The sequence below is a fragment of the Mastigoproctus giganteus genome, chromosome 9 (assembly GCF_048544385.1).
Source record: "Mastigoproctus giganteus isolate SK-2022 chromosome 9, ASM4854438v1, whole genome shotgun sequence".
In the NCBI taxonomy this organism is placed as follows: Eukaryota; Metazoa; Arthropoda; class Arachnida; order Uropygi; family Thelyphonidae; genus Mastigoproctus; species Mastigoproctus giganteus.
In genome coordinates, this window is record NC_143583.1 from 140,560,882 (window position 1) to 140,586,566 (window position 25,685).

Consider the following 25,685-nt stretch of genomic DNA (forward strand, 5'->3'; position numbering starts at 1 on the left):
CACTCAGTCAGATTTTATCTGACAATGACAATGTGTCTGCTGTTTTTAGCTTTTTTAAATCAATAAAGGTTTTTACTCGTATTTAAAATTTTTACGTTATTGTTATGTCCTTTATTATATATCTGGACATAGTGGCCTAACTACTTAGGTCACTGAGAGAATAAATTTTTATATATTATCTTGTTTTGGTGCATTATAGCCTTAGATGCTAATGCGCCAATAAAATCTAAATCAAATCAAATCACCTTTATCCATAGCAGTAATTTTCCCTTAATGCCACACTGCTCCAATTTATGCAGTCTTTTTTGTTCCTGAAAGGTAAGCACAGGTGTATATACAGTGTATATATATACACTGTATATATATACACTTTCAGATTGCCGCTGACAATCTGAAAGTTCTGAATTTAGCAAATTTTTGCTCTAAGAACTAATAGTTTGTGAGCCTATATTCTTTTTTGCTTGATCCCTTCCCTCCCCATCTCCTTCAACCCATGCATGGTACTACTAGTACTAATACTAACATAAAATAACACTAATCATATAATACTGAATGGGTTAAGCACGCTGAATTCTGATGGGATCCTTCCACTTGTTCAGATTACGAACCTAAGAGGGCATAAATTCAAATTAAGAAAAGACAGATGTAGAATAGATGTGCAGAAATTTGCCTTTAGCCAGCAGGTGGTTAATTGCTAGAACAATTGCTATTTTTATTTGCATTTTTAGTTAATTGCTATTTTTAGAATTACAGAACTAGCAAACCTTTGAAAAGCAACAAAGTTATTATAATCTGACAAGTAATTATTTTCATTTCCATACCTCAAATCACTAATTACATTCTTTAATTCAGCTCTGTAATTCTCATACAACAAACAATCATATAATACATGGCACCAAGTTTCTTCAATACCACATACACAGTAAGGGTTTGACTTTAAACAAAAATAATATAATTTACTATTCAAAGAACTATGCTCTATTAACAAAAAAGAAGTCTCCATACTAGGAATACTAGGAAAAAACCACTTATTCAGTTTAAAACATGCAAAAGAAACATTTGGAAAAAAAAGTCTGGTGACCGCACCAGTAATACTGTCCATCCATCTGGCTTGCCAGATTTCCATTAACTTAGCATATATTCTTTTCTTTTGAACCTTTGCATCAATGTTAAGGTCACATACAATGTTTAAACATTTGGAATTATTATGTTTCCTAATATGGTAACAAATGTGTCCCACTAATACTTGCAGGGCATTTGTTGACACAGGTCTGCAAACCCTCTGAATTGCAAACAGATTTGCTCTTTGCACAGAATTTAACTTGGCTTTAAACTTAATCTTATTCACCTAAGTTACCAACACTGATGATACATAAGTCACTATTGGCAGAAAAACTGCCATATAATAAAGATTTAAAACTGATCTACATAACCCCCATTCTGATCTAGAAATCCATATTACTGCTGCACTAAAACGCTTAATTTTATTCATCAAATAATGCAAATGTGGAACAAAAGTTAACCTAGCATCTAATAAAACACCTAGATACTTAGTTTGAGTAACAAATTTAATTTGCTTACAATTTAACAAAATTTTTGGTGGTCGATTGATATCAAGGTGACCTTTAACTAACATCATAACTGTTTTTTCTTCTGAAACTGTTAATTTATTTACAATAGCCCATGATGTTAGACTCTGAAGAACCATTTCAGCCTTCTCTTCGATATCCCTTCTTGAGTTACCAGGCACACAGATAAGCAGATGATTTGCTTATCTGTGTGCCTGGTAACTCAAGAATCCTATTTTATGGCAAACTGTTTGTCTCAATTTAAGCCATATATATAGGGGACCCAACACAGATCCCTGTGGGCATCTCCCAGACACTAATTTCCTGTAAGTTAAATGCTGTGCCCTTACAATTATCTGCCTTGAAGTTAAATAGCTTATTACAACCCAGTATATTTTCCCTGGGCAATGGAGCTGTTTTAACGAGTAAAGAATACTTTCGTGCCAGACTGAATCAAAAGCTCCTGCAAAGTCAATGAACAGAGCAAGAACATATTTACTATCGGCATTTTTAACATAAAGCACCAAATCATTAATCGCATCCTCAGTAGATTTGGATTTTCTAAAACAATACTGAAATGGCAACTTAATGTGATGTAAATTCATAAAGTCACTTAATTGCTGGAAAATCAATCTCTCAAACAACTTGCCTAGGTTAGGTAACAGCGATATTGGTCGAAAGCTCTTGGGGCTTGTTTTTTCTTTACCTGGTTTTTGCAACAATTTCAGAAGGGCACATTTCCAGAAAACAGGAAATGTCTTCCAATAAACATTTGTTATACATATTAACCAGAACTGGAGGATATATCTATAATAACTTACTGATACTGTTGTTCTCAATTAAATCAGTCCCCAGAGTTTTATCAACATTTATCTCTTTACTTCTCTGCTGTAAAAAGAGAGATATCCCCATCGTTGCCATAATCTCTATTATCTGCTCTCATCTCACATTGTTCAAGAGTATCATTACGTACACAATCCTCAGGAAACAGTTTGTCTATGACAACTTTAATAGTTGTCCCCAACTAACTGTTTTCCTACCATCTACAATTACTGTGTGAAATACATCCTGCTCTATATTTTTATTAATAGTCAATTTATACAGTAGTCCCCAAGGGTTACTCTTTCCTGCAGTTCTTACCAAATTCTGCCATGATCTTAACTTATGCTGATAAATAACCCTATGATATTCCCTCCTTTTACACCTATATATTTCTTTATAATAATTAGCCTCTTCTCTATCATGAGACCTATATCTTTGAAATTGCTTCCCGGCCGAAAAAACATCTCACCTTAAAATTTTCAGTTATTCAGACCACCATGGTACCTGCTTATCTATGGCTTTCCTATGCCTAGCTGCATACTTCAAAGCTTCAACAAGTACATTTTGAATATAAAATGCATATTATTATTATTATTATTAGCCATATGGTGCAAGAAAGCCTGAAGCTTATGCTGCACCAACCAAAAAAAATAAAAATTTTCTGAATTACTGAGAGAGAGAGAGAGAGAGAGAGAGAGAGAGAGAGAGAGAGAGAAGTAGAAGGGAATCGCCAAGAAAAAGAAGAATGATGATATCCAGCTCAGGACCCTGGGTGTGCCAAGCCCATACTCATCAGATGTGAGCCCCTGAGGTTGTTTTATACTGGACACTAAGAAATCACAGTGAAATGTTGATTTGAGGGAGTGTTCTGTGGTATTCATAGTGTTCAGAGCCAGATACTTATCATTACCAAAAACCAATTGCAAGGAATTGTTAAATTTTTCTCAATTTATCTTTTTGTATGCAAACCTCATCTGCTCATTGATTTTAATTGTTATTGTTATTTGGTTTTTAGGAGCATTAGCAACTAAGGCCATATTGCTCCGGGAATATGCGGTGGTCATTCCCTGACCTTTCCGCATCCTCCGTATTTGGTGGTGACGGGCTCGAACTCCGGTCTAATCAAGAAGCATGTGCTACGCACTGCTGTTCCTTCCCACCTGGCTACGGAGGCGCCATTGATTTTAATATAATAAGTCTTACTATATATTCTCAATTTACATGAAACAATATAGCCCGATGGTCACTGATTGTTGCATTCTCATCAACAACCCAGTGACACACTCTTTACAAAATCTGGTGAAACCAGTGTCAAATCAATGTTCGATTGTCCATGTACATTGCTAAAAGTATACGGTTGTGATTCATTTTGTACAACTAAATTATTTGATATTATAAAGTCCTCCATACACATTCCCCTGTTATCAGTCATACCACTGAATCACATATTGGATTTAGCATTTATGTCAAAAGCCAATAATACATTGCCATAACCTATTTGTGGCAATGCACCTTCCATACATGAAATGAAATATTCATTATTATCTGTTGGAGAACAATACAATGACAATAAATAAAATGAAATGTCAGGCATAACAACATGAATGCAAACAATATCTTGATTGCACAACCCTGATACTACAGTTATATTTAAATTCTTATTAAAAATAACTATTGCTACTCTTGGCCTCACTCTAGTAACCTAAACTGACTTAGCAGTTACAGGAAAACCTACCAATCTATAACTCTGCTCATGCTGTAATGCCTATGGCTCCTGCAAACAAAGTATGTCACACTGGTTTTCCATTGCATATAGTCATTACCATGTGAGACCTTTGTTCATTCAACTGAACTATGTTTAATTATTTTTTTTTTTTTTTTTTTGTTAGTTGTTGGTGCATCGGCTTCTGTGGCCATAATGCACCTCCCAAAGTTTTTGCATTTTTACTGTAATCCAAGCCTGAGGCAGGATTCGAACCTGTGACCTTTGGGTTGCCAGGCAGGCACTTTACCCACCTGGCTAGCCCGGTCGGCACTATGTTTAATATCTGGTTATTATCACTATTATGTGCCAACCACAACTGTTTAATACAATTGCTATCATCATTATCGACAATTTGTGCACATACTTGCTAAATCAAGGGCTTTAACATATTCTGGACAATTTACATCTTTTACAGAGTTTATAGTCACGACCTCTACACTTACAGTTAACACAATTTGGATGTTGGTCCCTGTGCTGACGGTCAGCATAAAAATGTCCCCCCCCCAATGATATACAGAAAAATTCCTGTATATATCATTGACAAGACACCATGAGCTACTCTTGCAGCCTGTCTACACTGCTCAGAGAACTTCATATCTGCCTGCACAATTACCCCCAAGTCCTTTTCATTCTCTACCACTGACAGTGGTACCACAGAGTTGATACGTTGCTCTTGTTATATGTTACTTGTTAATATCACCAACACAGAACAAATAATTTGATATTTAAATTAGTTAGGAATAAAGCAGGACTGAAACACAGAAAACTGTCCAAAAGTATAGATGTTGACAGACAACTTCGACTGCATGAACAATGAAATCAACCGAATATACAACGGTGGCCCAAAGCACAAGTCCGAACTGGTGGCTGAGACTGAATAGTGCAGATGACCCACCTCTTCATAGAAATGGACAGGAACTAGCCAGTGAATTTCCAGGCGATATTTTGCTTGCTGGTTGTTAAATGACTAGCCATACAACACAACACAATGCTGAAGGCACAAACCTACACAGCATACCTGCAGAGATGTAACAATGCCCAAGATAACAGCAGATTTTAGAGTGATCCTGGAGAACTGCCCGAACAGAAACACATACATACATGCATACATATTTGTATGTGTGTACATATGTGCTACACACATATTATAATCGCCACAATGAAATTTATCATTCTCAATATCATAATGATACCATGTTTCTGTTTTGTCTATAATGTCAGCATTGTCATATACAAAGATGAGCCAAAACATTATAACCAGCAAGTCGTTATGTAAATCTAATCAACTGAAGGTGAACTACAGAGCATGCGCAGGTCGGGACATGGTATAAAAAACACCTGATACTGAGCTCCATTAATCAGTGTTACTCTTGTTCTTCAGATGGGAAAGGCAGCGGACTTAAGCGAGTTTGACAAAGGCCAAATTATAATGGCCAGATGACTGGGTCAGAGCATATCCGAAATGGCACGGCTGGTGGGATGCTCACGGTAAGCCGTGGTTAGTGCCTACTTGGAAAGTGGTCCGAGGAGGGGGACCCTACAAAACGAGATGTTGGACGACCACAGCTCATCGAGGCTTGAGGTGAGCGAAGGCTCTCCCGGATGGTATGTGGCAACAGAAGGGCGACTGTGGTGCAACTAGCCAGTAATTGGAATGCTGGTGATGGGAGTAACGTACACAGTACATAGAACCCTGCTGAAACTGGGGCTGTGTAGCCGCAGGCCACTCCGAGTGTCCATGCTAACCACGGTTTACTGGCACCAGTGCCTACAGTGGGCATGCGAGCATTGAAACTGGACCTTGAATGATTGAAAGATGGTCATCTGGTTGGATGAATCACATTTCCTGTTACACCATGTGGACGGCCGGGTACGTGTGCATGTTTACCTGGGCAAGTGATGGCACCTGGATGCACTATGGGACAAAAACAAGCCAGTGGCGGCGGTGTTATGCTTTGGGCGATGTTCTGCTGGGATACCCTGGGTCCAGTCATCCATGATGTCTATCACCTACCTAAACATCATTGCTGACCAGGTATACCCTTTCATGGCAATGGTGGTGCCATGAAAGGTGCACCAGAGGGGTAGTGCCGTCTTTCAGCAGGATAATGCACCATGCCACACCACCTGGATTGTTCGAGACTGAGGAAGTGAGGAAACATGAGGAAAACTCCCAGGTATTGCCCTGGCCTCCAAATTCCCCAGACATCAATCCCATCGAGCATCTGTGGTTTGTGTTGGAACAGCAACTCTGATCTGTGGCATCTCAACCATGGACCTTACAGGAGTTAAAGGATCTGCTGGTTATGTGTTGGTACCAGATACCACAAGACACATTTAGAAATCTTGTAGCATCCATGCCTTGCCAGGTATGAGTTTTGGCTGCACGTGGAGGACTAACGTCATATTAGGTAGGTGGTCGTAATGTTTTGGCTCATCGGTGTATATAATGTCAGACGATTTGACCAAAACTTGGTACAAGTATATATAAGCAAGTAAATGTATGCCTGTTTGCATTTTTAGTAACTCTTAGACAGCTCCTGTAATTGCTAGTCTCCTGTAGGCCCTTGTCAGGCTGGTAATTCTCCCACCCCATCCTTCTTTTTAGGGTACTAAAAGAAACTCTTCCACCTCTGCTTTTGACTATCATTAAATTATTATTTCGCATCTCTCCACAAACTAAGAGTTTTTAAACCCATCTAACACTGCTTCAATAGCATTAACAAATATATCCCCTCTCTATAAAAGTCCCATCTGTTAACAAGCAATGACCATACCAAAAAAAATATTCTAACCTATGAACCTTGTACAGTTTCCCCAGGGCAAAAGTGATTGACAGTGCTGTCACTATAAACTCTCTCCTATCATTTCTTGGTAAAGTTCCATTTATGTTTGAATTAAGTTCTAATTCTCTGCTTTTTCTCATCATTCTCGTGTTTGTTTGTTATGTAATGGCTAGTGCTGAATGTTTATGTTTATCATAATTAGTACCAACTTGAATAACAAATCACCTTTTGTATCCTTAAAAGATGATTATTTTTCTACAATATTACCAACTTTTTCCCTGGCAGACATAATATGGGTCTATTCCACTTATCCTTATTACATAACATATATGCATGCCAATTTCCTAACTATGAGGTCAACTAACTCCTGCATCCTAGTACATCCTATGTGTGGTAATCCTGCTATGTAGCACAATGCAATAGGGTAGGTTCTAATGTTAAGGTGGGCAGTTGAGTGCTTGATGAGCCCCCCCCCATTTTAATTCCTTCAAGAGCAATAACCCTTTTCTTCAACCCCCAATTTTTTGTCTAACAAAACATTAAATAAATTTTTGTTTAATTTTCTCACTTGTTTAGTTTTTGCACTCTGCACCAAGTACACACAAAGTTTTCTCCCGTAGCACTGTGCCTAGCTACAGTGAAGTCTGCATGCATCCCACACGCACAGAGTGCATGTAATCAGGCTTTTATTCTTATGTGAACTGCTTTTGGCGATTTCTCTCTCGCCTCCAAGCCAATCCATCTCTTTCTGATCTGGGTCATATGCTTTGCTACTGTAGTCCAAGTACTCAGGGTACTTCAAAAAGATATAGATAAATTAGGCAGATGAATACTGCATACAAGTTGGTTTGGATAATCTAGGAAGGATTAGATATGTTGAAAAGGGTGCAGAGAAGATCAATAGGATTAGTTGGTGGCACAAAAGTGTATTCATGTCAAGAATGACCAAGATTCTATAAGTTGCAGAATCTGAAAATTTGGCTCCTGTGTAAACTAATTGCTGATGGCATCTCTACTCTTTCTCAGATGTCAGGGGCTCACATCTGGTCAGTATGGGCTTGGCACACCCAGGGTCCTGCACTGGATATCATCATTCTTCTCTGTCTTGGTGATTCCCTTCTCTCTCTCTCTCTCTCTCTCTCTCTCTCTCTCTCTCTCAGGGTAACTCAGAATTTTTTTTTTTTTTGCCAGGTGCAACAAAAGCCTCAGGCTTGCTGGCACCTTATGGCTAATGATGATAATGATAATGTCACGTGTATACATGCACACATTGCTATACAATTGGAATGAGTAAAAAGTTTTTGTTTATTTGTTTTTTGGCCTATGCTTGCTTCATTGCATTATTTTGCCAATACTAGTGCTAAGAGATGTATAAAAGAAACTGAAGAAAATCCTTGGTAGGATTTTGGGAATGTTGTGTGTGGAAAACAACTATCAGAAAATTATTAAGTTGTTTTGACATTCAGTTGTAATCTGTGATGGTATTGTGGTTTGAAAACACCCACCCACACACTCTCCTCATTTGAAGAAGACTCTATTTGATTCCTGACAGAAACTTGAAGAATTTCTAAAGATCATTTTGTTCAGGGCTGCAGTTAGGCAATTACAGGGGTGTGTGTGTGTGTGTTAGAATTACCCCTCTGAAGTATTCTATGTTTTCCAGTCCACATAAAATTGGCCCGTAAATAGACTTGATATGCATCATATGCAGTATTGCTTAGATGCTACTGCATTTTTGGGGGCACCTGAACCGAGTAAATCTGTTTGGTCAAGAAAAATGTAATGGACAAGTGATGTTATCTACAACTTCCACCAGAGGCGAATTATTGTAACTTGTATTGTTGCAACAATACAATTTGATTTGTAATCAAACACTGCAACAGTACAAGTGTTTGCAATCAAATACTTGTATTGTTGCAATCATACTTCCTGCAGTTGCCATTTGATTTTAGATGCCACTATTTGATTTGTAGCCATTGAAATGGCTACAATCAAATTTTTGATTGTAACCATTTGATACAACCATTTTATTTGATACTACAATTAAATTGGTAATTACACTATTGGCTTGAATTTCGCTAACTTCTTCCAAGTCAAGGAGGTTCACATAAAAAACCAGCTACCATGCATGCTCAGCACACATGTCATTTTATTAAAATAATAATACCAATAACTAACAACATTTCATTTAAAAATCTCAAAGCAGGTAGTAAAACAATAACTGAGTTAATGATGAAGTTAAAACAAAAGGAAAGGATATTTTAGAAGAATATAGTGTAAATACTTAAAGAAATTGCTAAACAAAGGAGCAGAAGACATTGCTGGAAAAAGAGAAAAAGATTAAAATGGAGGATATTTTGGATTCTACTATTGAAGAAGAAGAAGAAAAGGTCATGGAATATATTGTGTAGAAATGTCACATGTATATGATATTAAATTTGAAATATGGAAAGCTGGAAGAAAATAGAAAAGAATGTGATGTGACCACTAGAGGAATTTAAGAAAAGATTGGAGGAATTGCATCTATCTCATACTGTGGAGGCAGTCTACCACGTGTTGCCATGGTATTGCACTACTCAAAATAAAATGCACTGCTTGGAGAAGCATATTGCATTATCTATAAACCCTTTTCAAGAGGAAAATAAAGCATAGTAAAATTTAGGTACAGGTTGAAATACCTGTTCCAAAAAAATTTAGGAACAGGTATTTCAACCTGTCCTTTTCATAGGAATAAATACTGCAACCCCAAACTTCCTGAACTGATCTATTTTGCTAATTATTTCCTTAACTTTTTATTATTTTTTTTTGTGTTCTTTTTATTTCTTGTGAGCCTTTAGTTTTACAAACATATAACAAGAAGCTGTATTCTTCCTATATTAACTTTCTCTCCTTCACAAAGGTTTGCATCCTTTATTTTGCTACTTTGTTCATTCTTAATTTCCTTTTCTATGCTGGGCAGACAAAAATTTATGACAAAATACCTTTTGTTATGAATTCAATTAAACAATAACAGCACAAACTTATTTCCATTTTCCTTCTATAATTTACTGGTTCTTCCTATTTTCTCCACCTGAGGTTGTTATAGTCTCTTAGTTTAGGCACTAATAATTTCTCATGTTTTTAGATGTATGTTTGACATTGAAAATAGTAAGTTCTTTTTTATTATTTTTGTTCATATTTAATTATCCTCTGTTGGATCAACTGGTAATCATCTGAATCACAGAAGCCTATGGCAGATATAAGCTTGTCTGTAATGAAGTCACAAAGGAGGTTAGGTAGGTGAAGGCAGAGAAAGAAATCTTTGGCAAAGGATGCAAAGAAAAACAGCAAAGAGTTCTTTACTTATGTAAACTCCAGAAGGAAAGGGATTAAACAGATTGGACCACTTAACATAGATGGGTTGACTGTTGATGATTATGCTCAAGTAGCTGATAAACTGAATGAGTATTTTGCATCTACATTCATACATGAGGAGTTATTCAATGAGGGCAATGCCAGAGGTTTATCAAACTCTAACAGGGAGCTAAGTGATTTTGTAATAATTGAGAGCAAAGTGGAGGAGAAATTGTTGAAGTTAAAAGTAAGGAAGGTACTTGGGGTGGACAGGATCTATCCAGTTATATTAAAGGAGGCAGCAAAGGAAGTAAGTAAACTCTTAGCCATAATTATGAGAGCTTCCTTGGACTCAGGAGAGGTCCCCATGGACTGGAGATGTGCAAATGTATCACCAATTCATAAAGGAGGTTCAAAAGGTGACACAAGTAACTATAGACCTGTTAGTTTAACTTGTGTTCCAGGGAAAATAATGGAGACACTGGTTAAAGCAGAATTTCAGGATCATCTAGACAAGACTGCAGTAATAGTTGAGCCATGGTATGGGTTTGTTAAAGGGAGGTCTTGTCTGACCAATTTGATTGGATACTATGATGTGATCACAAAGGAACTGAATGTCAAAAATAATTTTGATATCATATACTTGGATTTCAGGAAAGCTTTTGATACTGTTGCACATGGAAGACTGCTGTACAAATTGGAGAGGTATGGCATTAAGGATAAGTTGCTACAATGGATAAAGGGATGGTTGAGTGGGACACTACAATGGATAAAGGGATGGTTGGTGGGACACTACAGTGGATAAAAGGATGGTTGAGTGGGACACTACAGTGGATAAAGGGATGGTTGAGTGGGAGATGACAAAGAGTGGTAATCAATGAACACTGTTCTTCGTGGACAAATGTTATTTGTAGAGTTCCCCAGGGTTCGGAGCTGGGCCCATTGTTGTTTTGTGTATTCATCAATGATATTGATGAAGGTATATCATGATTAATGTCCAAGTTTGCAGATGATTCAAACATTGTCAGGGTTGTTAACGACAGTAAGCTGCTCCAACTGGATCTAGATAAGTTGGGCAAATGGGCTGAGAGGTGGCAACTGAAGTTTAACAAAGTTCTGCATATGGGTAGCAATAACCCAAGAGAAACTTACCAACTGTGTGGTACTATACTCAGGGAAGTGGAAAGTGAAAAATACCTGGGGATAATTATGCAGTCAAATATGAAGTTTGCTGAGCAGTTCAAATGGGCTGCCAGGGCAGGTCATGGAGTATTTTCAATGATATATAGGAATTTTGATAGCAGGGACAAGGAGGTGATTATCCCATTGTACAAGGCAGTGGTCAGGCCACACCTAGAGTACTGTGTATAAGTTGGAGGCCTCATTTTAGGAAGGATGTAGAGTTGCTAGAACGAGTACAAAGAAGGGCAACAAGATTGGTGAGGGGAACAAAGGGGTGCTCCTACTAAGAAAGGCTTTAAGTTCTGCAAATTGCAGCACCTGGAGAGTTGGCACCTGCGAGGTGATATGATTGAGGTGTATAAGGCCTTGAATGGGTTGAGCAAGCTGAATGCTGATGGGATTCTTCCTCTTGCTCAGATTAAGAACCTGAGTGGGCATAGATTCAAATTGAGAAAGATAGTTGTAGAATAGATGTGCGGAAATTTGCCTTTGGCCAGCTGGTGGTTGATTGGTGAAATAGACTTCCACCTTTTGTAGTGGAAGTTGATAGCCTAAATAGATTTAAGGCTGAGCTGGACAGGCATTTGGAACGAATTGAGGGGTGAAATGGGAGGGTTTTTTTTTTTTTGGCTTATGCTGCATAAGCTTGATTTCTTGCATCGTATGCCTCTACTAATGCTATTGCTAACTTTAAACTGCCTGCCTGTTACCAGTTGTATTTTTTTTCATGTTTTTGGAATTAAATTTCCTTATTTGCTAAATTCAAAATTCAAATTCTAATAACATAACATCTGTGTAAGAAACAGAGGTGTACGTGATGTGTTTTCTCCCAATTTTGTTAGTTGACTCTTGATAACGACATTGAGATTATGCATCATACAACTTTTTTTTTCTGTGTGTGTATGTATTGTTCCTTACCACTTTTATACAGCCTTCTTTTACAGCTTGTGTGTATATATATATATATATATTTTTTTTTTTTTTTTTTCCCTATGTTTTTTTTAGTACTTGCCTTTACCACCTGTGCCACCTCCTATACCAGTTCCCAAAATGGAAATTGGTCCTATTTCAATGAAAAAAGTAAGTATTTGTTTTGTTTTTTCAATACAACAATCTGTTTCCTATTCTGGATAATCAAAACACAGAAAAATAAAAGATACAGGAAAAAAAAAACAGAAAAATGAAAGATATCCATATGCTGATACTTTATTATTCAAAATATTAATAATAGTATTAAAACGGCAAAACAATACAAAGATGCAAAGCTTATGTGAAATTTGCTATTCAATAAAATAGAATAATAAATGAAAAGGAGACAAAATGTCTCTCTAGTTTTATATTTTATCTACTTCCAAATATATATCTAATTTCTCTTTAAAACTACATAAGTTCTCTGGCTCTGCAAGGCTTGGTAGTATCTTGTTCCGTTAGTAGAGTACTGTTTGACTAAAAGCAAATTTTATTGAATTTATTCTACTACAGTTATTGTTCCTTAATTTGAATATATGTCCCTTGTTTGTATCCCGAGAGAGAGAGAATATACCCCAGCTTTATTTGCTCAACTTCTAAGATCTTAAACAACTCAATCAGATTCCCCCCCCCCCCAACCCCATGCAGATGCCTAGTTTCCAAGCTTTGCAGCATACAGAACTGGAGTTTCTTCCTAAAAGAAGATCTCTTTGAATCCACAACTGGTCTTGTTTTACCTTTCTTAGAAGGGGAAACAAGACCGAACATAACCTTAGTACTCTTACGAGTCAATATCTTTCCACAAGAAATGAGGTCTCCTCAACTGTGTACAGTATTCAAGATCTGGTCTGACCATTGATTTATGTGATAGGATAATTACTCCCTCTATATCTATTGGCAGACTTTCCATATACTATCCTTGCAGCCATACTACACAGTCACAGTTGAGAGAGTTTGTATCAGACTGTAATACATTCCCAAGTCCTTTCCTTTTTTACAGTGTTGAATGTCTTTTTCAAATGAATTCCATCTTTACAGAATAAATTTCTTATATTAATTAGGGCAGTACAGGTTGATAAAAACTTACCCTCATAAACTTTGCAAAGTCCCTCCTGTCTAGGGTTAATTCACAAGTCTCATCATAAAATCCCTTCTGTTATGTCTGTTGTTATATGATGGTATATTATAACATCATATTTCCTGATAAAGGAAATATGATGTTATATTTCCTGACCAAGTCATAAGTTCACTTATACTTCATCATTAATTTCCAACAAATAATCATATGCCCTTTAGTCCGCTTACAAACAGATAGCTGGTTTATTACATCATCAAGTTTTGCATCCAGCAGACATAATTTGCTTCTGTTTCCTATATCCTTGCTGCAAAATATATTTGCAATTAACCCTATGGTTCAATTCCCCAGTAAGACTACCTCCTGTGGAACCATTTGTATTGCCTAATCCTTACCTCGGGTTGGACTCAAGAGAGCATTGCTCAGTATAGAAATAGATTATTGAAATGAAAAAATTATAATTCCTCAGAGCAGTTTAATACAAGAACATACATACAAAGAACGGTTAATATACAAAAGAGCTTTCGGCTGAGTAGACAGCCTTCTTCAGTCAAACAGAAAAATATATTAAATGACAGTTAGAATGGAGATATGCACTGCCAAGTTGGTGCGTGAGGCGCGTGGCTAATTGTTTGAGATTGAAGTTTGTGGCTGTGACGTATGGTGGTGACGCGGCCAGCGTTTGTCTATGGACAGAATTATTGCTTCTGTGATGGGGTTAACTTAACAACCACTGTTCCTGTTCAAAGAGGTATCCGAGCATTTTATGTTTAACGATTCCAACCAGGTGTGCCATAGGTAATGGTGGGACCTGTCCACAACCACGACATTGCGGTGTGGGTCAATGTCGTGGTGGGTTGTCCAGACATGCTCGGCAATAGCTGAGTGTTCCACATCTGCCAAACGGATCGCCCTTTTATGTTCTGAGAGATGTTTCTCGAGCCGACGCCGTCTCTCCAAAGTAGCAGCTAGTGCAGTCACGGCAAGAGATGCGATAGACCAAACCGCTCTGCAGAAGGGTGGGGACAGGTGTTTTCATGTTGGAAAGGAGAGAACGCAGTTTCTTGCCTGGGAGTTGGATGCACTTTATCCCATGTGATTTTAGGATTCTACCAATCTGTTGTGACAGGTTGGGGTAGTATGGGATAAATGCCCTCGTGGATGACTCACCACTGTTGACGTTACTGTTGGTCGCTACGTTGTCGCATGCCTATAGGTCACACCTGTCAAGGATGTCGATGGGATAGCCACACCTCGCAAGGCCCACTTTGACCCTGGTGATCTCTGTGCGTCTTTCACCTGCAGAGCTAGAGTGTGTCCAGGCGCGAGTTAGCAAGGTTCGGGCAGTGGTGAGGAGGTGACCCTGTGCATGTGCTGACCGGAAGTTGGTAAATTGGCCAGCACACATAGGTTTACGATAAACTGTCGTCTTCAAGCATGTGTCTTCGCGCCGGACGAGGGTATCTAGGTATGGTATGGTGTTGTTCGACTCCAGCTCAATCGTGAATTTTATGAAGGACGATAGTGAGTTGAGGTGGGTTACGATTCGCTGACCTGAGTCTCTAGGGATAACTACGAACACATCGTCTACATAGCGACACCAAAAGGCAATGTGATCTGGTGCATGTGTAAACGCACGTCCCTCTAACTCCTCCATCACGATGTTTGCCGTGACCGAACTGACAGGGGAACCCATGGCTGTGCCATGCACCTGCTGGTAAATTGAGTTCCTAAACATGATTGCACCCCCTGTTAAGCACAGTCTGAGGGCGGTGGAAATGTCATCAGGTGTCAGTCTGGTTCTGTTGCTAAGGGTTTCATCATTGTCCAAGAGTTGTTTTCCACAAGAGATGGCAAGTTCCACTGGGATGGAGGTAAAGAGTGATATTACATCGAACGATGCCATGACTTGATCTTGTGAGATGGATATAGTGCGGATCCTTTCTATGAACTCAATACTGTTGGAGACGGTGTAGGTGGTCTTGCCAACTAGAGGAGAAAGAAGCCTCGAGACAAACTTAGACAACTCGTAAGTCGGTGATCCACAGCAGGATACAATTGGTCTTAGTGGTGTGTCTTCTTTGTGTACCTTCGGCAGGCTGTAAAACTGTGGGATCTGACACCCGGAGGCACGGAGGTGATTACGGGTTGACTGTGTTATCTTCCCCTGTTTGAGCCAACTATTGATGAGGATATTCATCTCTGACTCCCATCGTTCCAATGCTCTGCTGGGGGTAACAGTTAAGGGTTTGTAGACGCAAGTGTCTCGCAAAAGCAGTAAGGCTTTCGCCACGTAATCAGCGTGGTTCATTACAACCATACGACGGCCTTTGTCCGCCGGTAGAATGACGATGGACGAATCCCGTTTTAGTGCCTTGAGGGTAGAAATCTGCATACGGCTGAGGTTTGAAGAGACGGGGCGAGCATGGTGTAGAACTGCTGCAGTCTTTAAGCGGATTGCGTTGGCCACATCTTCTGGGAGGCGTGATAAACATGTTTCCACGCCTAAGGCAATGTCGGTGATCGGGTACTTTGGAAGAACAGCAAATGCCATGCCAAGAGTCAATAGGTCTATTTGTTCTGCAGATAACTGCTTGTTGCTCCAACAAGCAGTTATCTCTTGGCATGGCATTTGCTGTTCTTCCAAAGTACCCACTGATCACTGACATCGCCTTAGGCATGGAAACATGTTTATCACGCCTCCCAGAAGATGTGGCCAACGCAATGCACTTAAAGACTGCAGCAATCCACTTAAAGACTGCAGCATACTACCCCAACCTGTCACAACAGATCGGTAGAATCCTAAAATCACATGGGATAAAGTGCATCCAACTCCCAGGCAAGAAACTGCGTTCTCTCCTTTCCAACGTGAAAACACCTGTCCCCACCCTTCTGCAGAACGGTTTGGTCTATCGCATCTCTTGCCGTGACTGCACTAGCTACTACTTTGGAGAGACTGGACGTCGGCTCGAGAAACGTCTCTCAGAACATAAAAGGGCGATCCGTTTGGCAGATGCGGAACACTCAGCTATTGCCGAGCATGTCTGGACAACCCACCACGACATTGACCCACACCGCGATGTCGTGGTTGTGGACAGGTCCCACCATTACCTACGGCGCACCTGGTTGGAATCGTTAAACATAAAATGCTCGGATACCTCTTTGAACAGGAACAGTGGTTGTCAAGTTAACCCCATCACAGAAGCAATAATTCTGTCCATAGACAAACGTTGGCCACGTCACCACCACAAACTTCAACCTCAAACAATTAGCCACGCGCCTCACGCACCAACTTGGCAGTGCACATCTCCATTCTAAATGTCATTTAATATATTTTTCTGTTTAACTGAAGAAGGCTGTCTACTCAGCCGAAAGCTCTTTTGTATATTAACCGTTCTTTGTATGTATGTTCTAGTATTAAACCGCTCTGAGGAATTATAATTTTTTCATTTCAATAATATGAATCCGGAGTGCATAGGCCTCTTTCACCATAGAAATAGATATTTGACTCTCTGTCAAGTCTCCTTTTGGTACAACTTGCACACAGATACAAAACATTTGAATTACTTGCATGCAATAAAAGTGGGGGTTTTGATAGATAGAGGTATAAGATTTTGGTGTCACATTCTCTATACTTTCAGCATTACTGAATGATCATGCTCAAATCCCTTCCTTTTATTTTTCTGCAGTACTCAATGATGTCTAACATCTTTCACATATTTTTTTCTTTTTTGCACAGACATCATCTTACTGATTTATTCTGTGAGAAAAAAAAATACTGCTACACAAATTAACCACCTTATGGATTCCATTATCAAGTCAAAGGAAACACAAAAGAGCATATATGAGACCATAATGAAAGAAGGCTTGTGTTTTCATAATTTCTTATCTTTTGAAGGCACTAAATCATGATAGGTGCCAAACAGAGTTAAAGAAAAAATTATGACCATGATTGTTATTATATAAATTAGTTATTATAAAAGCCTGTGATGGACATGTTATGGCTGCAATTTTTATTTTTTCTTTCAGGCACCAGCACCTATGGGCATACTGCACATCATATGTAACATATAACACTAAGACAAAGAAATTTATAGGTAAAGGCCATTATCTTTTGTGTTATACAGAAAAATGTTTCTTCTCCCCACCCCCACCTTACCCATAAACATCAAAAAGTATACTGCTGTTTTGATAGTTATTGCTATTTCCTCAGCCAATAGCCAGATATCATTACTAGATTGTCATGCAGCACATGAGTCTAGCAATGATAGAAATCTCAAGTGATGTGTGCCAGGTGGTTACAGAAAATTCCAGTTTAGAAAAAACAGAGCCAAGTTTTACATAGAACTATGTTAATACAGGACAATTCAGAACTGATATACACTCTAAATTGTAAGTAATTTATCTTCGACAATTTGATAGAATTAGATTCTGAATGTAGCAGTGGTGCCATTCCAGATGTCTAGCGACTTACTTTTGTAGTAGTCGCTCAATCACTCACTAGTAATGTTTTGTTTACAAGAGCAGCACATTGTTTTCTTGGGTATTTACATGTTAATAATTGAATATTTTTTTATATATTGGTCATTTTCAAAGCACCCAAGTGGATTTTCAGATGACATCTCTCAACTGAATAAAGGAGTTGAACTAAAGCCCAATAGTGGAGGAAAGTGACTTGGGTATTACAATACAATCGGACATGAAGTTCTCCAAGCATTATAGACTGGTTACAAGGAAGGCCTGTGGTGTCCTATTGATGATTTATCGAACAGTTGCGAATAGAGATAAGGATATCATAATCCCATTATATAAGGCTATTGTTAGCCCACACTTGAAATACTGTGTTCAAGTATGGAGACCGCACCTAAAGAAAGATATTGTGCTTCTTGAAAGGTCCAAAGACGGGTAACTCGCCTGGTGAGATTGGCAAAAGGGCATCTATATGAGGAAAGAGACTTGATTGAGGTGTTTAAGGCTCTGAGAGGCATTTGCAAAATGAATAGGGATGAAACTTTTACAGGTATATATGATTCTAGAGCAAGGGGCCATAATTTCAAGTTACGGAGATAGATGTTTAGACTGGATTTCAGGAAGTTTTATTTTAGCCAGTGGGTTATAAATTACTGGAATAAGTTACCTACATGGGTGGTAGAGGCTGACAGTTTGGGGAAATTCAAAGGTCAGGTGGATAATTACCTATGAGAAGAGGGAAATGCATAGGTTGCCTTTTCTCTTATTATTTTTTTTATTATTATTATTATTTTATTTTTATTCTTATTATTTTATTTTAATTATTTTTTGTTATTTTATTTTATTTTATTTATTTTTGTTATTTTATTTTATTTTATTTTTTGGCTGGTGCAGCATAAGCCAATAGCTTCCTTGCACCATGTGGCCATTGCTAATACTAATGCTAATTCTTCTATTCCATGTTGAAAGAATTAAAAGCCAGTATCAAATTGGAAATTTCAAAGATGACTATTCAAACACTACATGAAGTCTCATCAAACATTCTGTATCCCCTACATCAGAGATATGGGGGAAATGCAGTATTTGATTACAGTGAGATATAAATTCTGATATTGTCTCTATTATGACTGACTCAGGTTCTGTTATTATCACTGTTTTTTTTTAGATGTCATTCACTGCAAAGACAATACACAACACATGCATGTATGCATGTATATTTAATTAAATATATATTTAATTTAGTATATAATATCAGTGTAAATACACCATAGTTTATCCATAAATTTAACTACATAAGTAGTGTAATGGCATCATTTGATTTTATCTCATATTATGGCTACCATCACAACGAGATACCAGGTATTGCACTACTTCAAATAAATAACGCTTCTCTAGTAGGAGGAGACTACTGTTATTTATTATCAGTGGGCACCACCCAGACACGTTTCGGGGCTTGTTGGCTCATCGGTGGTATCTCGTTGTGAAGGTAGCCACAATATGAGATAAAATCAAACTACACTACTTATGTAGTGTAGTTTGATTTTACACTACACTATCTATGTAGTTAAATTTATGGGTAAACTATGGTCTATTTTCACCGATATTATATAGTTAATTTCACCCATAACATATTATGCCTTGTGCATTTAGTCTTCAAAATATTATCATTATCTTCACCATTTGGCATCTCTCATATTGTAGAATTAACTTTGCAACCGTGATGGCATGTCTGCATTATCAGGGTACCTGCCCACCTACTGATGAGTGACCCAACAAGCTCCAAAATGCATCTGGGTGGTGGTGCCCACTGAGAATAAATAGTAGTATCCTCTACTAGAGAAGCATTATTTATTCGAAATAGTGCAATACCTGGTATCTCATTGTGAAGGTAGCCACAATATGAGATAAAATCAAATAATGCTGTTACACTACTTATATAGTTAAATTTATGGGTAAACTATGGTGTATTTACGCTGATATTATATAGTTAATTTCACCCATAACATATTATGCCTTGTGCATTTAGTCTTCAACCTATTTAACTTAGATACATGTGTACGCTTAAACACACACATTCATATTTTAATAAGCCTTGAGCAGCCAAACATGTACATTGTTTGAAGAATTTTTTTAAATGCATTTCGATTTACTATCACTAACTTTATTGTTACATTTTGTTTAATGGTCTCTTCACCATTAAATCATCATCCTTTCACCATAGATTTTATTTTGGGGAACAAGTAGCAGTAAAGTCCAGGGAAAATAAATCAGAGTTTGGCTCTATAGTCTTGTAGTTTGCCAAAAACGCTTGTGTTTGAGGGTTTCATTAAAAAAAAAAAAACTCTTAACCTGCAGTACTGTTTATAAACAATATTGAGAATCGCTATCGTAAAAAAAAGAAAATAAGAAAAATGGTTTACAAGGTATCCCTTGTCTATAAAAATTTACAGATGCTTTTTCTGAAAATTCCTCAACAGAGAGAACACTTACTATTCATCTTTTAACAATTTCTTTTTACTCTTCTTGAGTTTTCAATTTGTATTTCTGTTTTCTCATGGCATTTCTTTCAGTTTCTTGATTTTCTAGTGTATGTGTCAAATTGTTTTACCATATCTTATACCTCTCCCAGCTGTTTTCCTGGATACCTTTGGATACAGTCTTACTAATTCAAAATAATGTAATCCTTTTTCCTCTGATTATTAACCTAAATCTTTAAGCTAAACCCAGAAAAATAATGGAAGATTTTCATCTGAAAAACACCTTTTCAACAACTGAGCTGTAAACACAGATTACACTTCCAGGCAACAGTGAAATGAATGTCTCATACAGCCCTTCTGGTGATAGATATTCGGAACTGAAATATTACTAGTAAGAAATAAATGCACAAGCCATAATATACTACAAACTTGCAATTTACTATAGAACTATCAGTGTAAATACACAATTCTTCCTTTGTAATAGCAAACTACAGTAGTAGTGTGAACGGCATCGATTTAATTGTATCTCATATTGTGACTACCTTCAAAGCGAGTTACCGTGTATTGCACTACCTCGAATAAGTAAAGCTTCACCAATGGAGAAGACTATTGTTACTTATTCTCAATGGATACCACCACACAGATGGCACTGTTTCAAGGCTTGTCGGCCTATCATCGGTGGGCTGGCAGGTACCCTGGTGTTGCAGTTATGCCAACCCAGTTATGAAGTTGTTGTTGTTATTTGGTTTTTAGGAGCATTAGCAACTAAGGCCATATTGCTCCGGAGATTAGTATTAGTATTAGTAGAGGCATTTGATGCAAGAAAGCAAGCTTATGCAGCATCAGCCAAAAAAAAAAAAAAAACCCACTTCCACTTCACCCCTCTGTTCGTTCAAAATACCTGTCCAGCTGAGCCTTAAACTTATTTAGGCTATCAACCTCCACCACAAGGGATGGCAGTCTGTTCCACCAACCAACCACCCGCTGGCTAAAGGCAAATTTCCGCACGTCTATCCTACATCTGTCTTTCCTCAATTTGAATTTATGCCCTCTCAGGTGATTTTTCTGAGCTAGAGGAAGAATCCCATCAGCATTGAGCATGCTTAAACCATTCAAGGCTTTATACACCTCTATCAGATCACCTCGCTGGTGCCTAGTCTCCAGACACTGTAATTTGCAAAACTTAAGCCTTTCTTCGTAAGAGCACCCCTTTGTTCCATTCACTAATCTTGTTGCCCTTCTCTGTACTCGTTCCAGCAGCTCTACATCCTTCTTGAAATGAGGCCTCCAGACCTGTATACAGTACTCTAGGTGTGGCCTGACCATTGCCTTATACAATGGAATAATCACCTCCTTATCCCTGCTGGAAAAATTCCTGTATATCATTGACAATACTCCATGAGCTCCTCTTGCAGCCCGTCTGCACTGCTCAGAGAACTTCATATCTGCCGGCACAATCACCCCCAAGTCCCTTTCATTCTCTACCACTGTCAGTGTAGTACCACAGAGTTGATACGTTGCTCTGGGGTTGCTGTTTCCCATGTGTAGTACTTTACATTTGTCAATGTTAAACTTCATTTGCCACCTCTCAGCCCATCTGCTCAACCTTTCCAGATCCTGTTGCAGCAGCATAGTGTCAGTAGTGTCCTTGACAACCCTGCCAACCTTTGTATCATCTGCAGACTTGGAGATTAAGCTTGATATACCATCATCAATATCATTTATAAATACAGAAAACAATAATGGACCCAACACTGAGCCCTGAGGGACTCCACTAATAACATTAGTCCACGATGAGCAGTGTCCATTGATTACCACTCTCTGTCTTCTCCCCCTCAACCACCCCTTTATCCATATGCGGTGGTCATTCCCTGACCTTTCTGCATCCCCTGTATTTGGTGGCTCACGGGCTCGACAGTTATGAAGTATAACTCCACAATATGAGAGATGCCAAAAGGTGTACATTAGCATTAGTAGAGGCACATAATGCAAGAAAGCAAGCTTATACAGCATCAGCCACAAAAAAAAAAAAAAAAAAACCCTTTCCATTTCACTGATCCATTTGTTTCAAATGTTTGTCTAGTTCTGCCTTGAATTTATTTAAGCTATCAACTTCCACAACAACAGATGGAAGTTTGTTCCAGCAATCAACTACCTGCTATCTAAAGGCAAACTTCCGCACATCTATTCTACAACTGTCTTTCCTCAATTTGAATCTATACCCTCTCAGGTTCTTAATCTGAGTAAGAGGAAGAATCCTATCAGCATTGAGCCTGCTCAATCCATTCAAGGCCTTATACACCTCAATCAGATTGCCTTGCAGGTGCCCAGTCTTCAGAAGCTGCAATTTGCAGAACTTAAGCCTTTCTACATAAGAGCACCCCTTTATTCTCTTCACCAGTCTTGTTGCCCTTCTCTGTACTCGTTCTAGCAACTCTACATACTTCCTAAAATGAGGCTTCCAGGCCTGTGTGCAGTACTCAAGGTGTGGCCTGACCCTTGTCTTATACAAGGGGATAATCACCTCCTTATCCCTGCTCACAAAATTCCTGTATATCATTGACAAGATCCCATGACCTACTCTGGCAGCCTGTCTGCACTGCTCAGAACACTTCATATCAGGCTGCACAATTACCCTCAGGTCTCTTTTACTCCCCAATACCAATATTACTAGTAAGAAATAAGTGTACAAGGCATAATATACTACGAACTTGCAATTTACTGTAGAGCTATCAATGTAAATACACCATTCTTCATTCATAATAACTAACTACAGTAGTATTGTGATAGGCCAACAAACCTTGAAATGATGCTGTCTGGGTGGTGGTATCCACTGAGAATAAGTAACAATAGTCTTCTCCATTGGTGAAGTGTTACTTATTCAAAGTAGTGTAATACATGGTAATTCTTTGTGAAGATAGTCACAATATGAGATACAATTAAATTGATGCTGTTCACGCCACCACTGTAGTTTGCTATTACGAACAAAGAATTGTGTATTTACATGTTTTATAGTAAATTGCATGTTTGTAGTATATTATGCCTTACATAGTAATATTATTATGTACACTTTTTGGCATCTCTCATATTGTGGAGTTATACTTCATAACTGGGTTGGCATGATTGCAACACCAGGGTACCTACCCCCCCCCCACCGATGATAGGCCAACAAGCCTTGAAGCAGTGCCATTTGGGGGGCCCCCTTGTTACTGCAAATAGGTAACAACAGTCTTCCCTAATGGGGAAGCATTGTCTATTCAGGAGATTTATGAGTGGTTTAGTTCAGTGAGCGATTGTGAGGAGTAACTGTCCCTTTCCTCTTTCGATGGCATTTCTTCTTCCTCTCCTGCTATCACTTTCCTACACCTTTTTGCTTTCCTGAATCCAATAGTGACAGTTTGTGGATAATACAGTGTTTAATCTCATACCATTTTTCAAACAGTGCTGTCTGGCTGGTAGTATCCACTGTGAATAAGTAACAATAGTCTTTTCCACTGGTGAAGCATTACTTATTGGAGGTAGAGCAATACATGGTAACTTGTTGTGAAGGTAGTCACAATATGAGATACAATTAAATTGATGCCATTCACAATACTACTATAGTTTTCTATTACGAACAAAGAATTGTGTATTTACACTGATAGTTCTATAGGAACTGAAAAATATATAACACAGTTCAAATTATTAGGTATGCCCAAATCCATCTGTGGTCCATTCCTGTCGTTATTTGGTTTTTAGGAGCATTAGCAACTAAGGCCATATTGCTCCAGGGATATGTGGTGGTCATTCTCCTGACCTTTCCGCATCCTCCGTATTTGGTGGTCCATTCCTGCACTTTCTTCCATATTAGCATTAGTAAAGACATACAATGCAAGAAAGCAAGCATATACAGCATCAGCCAAAATAAAAACTTCCCGTTTCACCCATTCATTCGTTCCAAAAGTTTGTCCACTTTTTCCTTGAATTAATTTAAGCTATCAACTTCCACAACGACAGATGGAAGTTTGTTCCAGCAATCAACCACACGCTGGCTAAAGGCAAATTTCCGCACATATATTGGACAACTGTCTTTCCTCAGTTTCAGTTTATGCCTCCTCAGGTTTGTAATCTGAGCAAGTGGAAGAATCCCATTAGCTTAATCCATTCAAGGTCTTATACACCTCAATCATATCACCTTGCAGGTGCCTAGTCTCCAGATGCTGCAATTTGCAGAATTAAGCCTTTCTTTGTAAGAGCACCCCCCTTTGTTCCTCTCACCAATCTTGTTGCCCTTCTTATTGCATGAATAATCACTGCTGATAATCAGATCAAGAGTGTTACTCCCTCTGGTTGCCTTTCTAACATGCTGCTGTAGAAAACAATAATCCAATAAATCCACAAAAGCCTTGCTAGTGTGCGAGTAACCAACCCACAAGTTGCAATCAATATCTGGGAAGTTAAAATCTCCCATTATAAGACACTCTAGTTTACTGGCCACTCTATTTCTTTGTATAATTGTTCATTGTACTCATCAGAGTCATTAGGCCTATAATAAACTTCTACCCTCATTTTGGCATACCCAGTGCTTATGTCACACCAAACTGACTCAACATAGCACTGTCCATCTATGTCAACTGGATGCACTTCCTTAGATTTTATATGTTCTTTAACTAACAGCATAACCCCTCCTCCCTTCCTATCCTGTCTGTCCTTTCTGTATACATTGTACTCCGCAAATTCCCATTCTGCATTCCTTATATCTGTGTGTTTTTTTTTTTTTTTTCTTTTATGTGAACCCCAAACATGAGAGGTATTAGAACCTATAGTACTTAGTACCGTGCTTGGGTTGGAGGTTGAAAAGACGAAAGAAGATATTTGTTGACATTGGACTTGAACTTTTGTAGATTGTAATTTTCAGGAAATACGTATGAAGGAAGGTTGTTCCAGAAAACGGCAGTTGAATGAATAAACGAGAAAGATGAAAAGTTAGTTCTGTGAGTTTGAAGTTGGACCGTAAATGGATGTTGGCTGGTGTCGGCACGTGTTCGGACTGTTTTGAAAGAGAGAGCGGGAATTATAGAAGCCAATTCAGTAGAACAGTGACCAGGGAAGTATCTGTAGAAGAGGCATGCAGCAGAAACAGTGCGTCTATGAGAAAGCGAGTGGAGAGACTCTGTTAGAGATGAATCATTAATTAACCTAACTGCCCTCTTCTGAATGGAATCAAGAAGCCTGAGAGAGGTTTTGGGGGCACCACCC

At 38.4% G+C, this 25,685-nt stretch overlaps 1 protein-coding gene across 1 annotated transcript in view; it reads left to right on the forward strand.

The window, feature by feature from the left end:
• LOC150080774 (beta-galactosidase-like) overlaps positions 1 to 25,685 on the forward strand; it is a 389,882-nt gene that overhangs the window by 274,572 nt on the left and 89,625 nt on the right. The window contains exon 11 of the mRNA XM_090380816.1: positions 12,462 to 12,536. Coding sequence (XP_090236942.1) covers positions 12,462 to 12,536 — 75 coding nt within the window. The remainder of the gene's footprint in view (positions 1 to 12,461; positions 12,537 to 25,685) is intronic.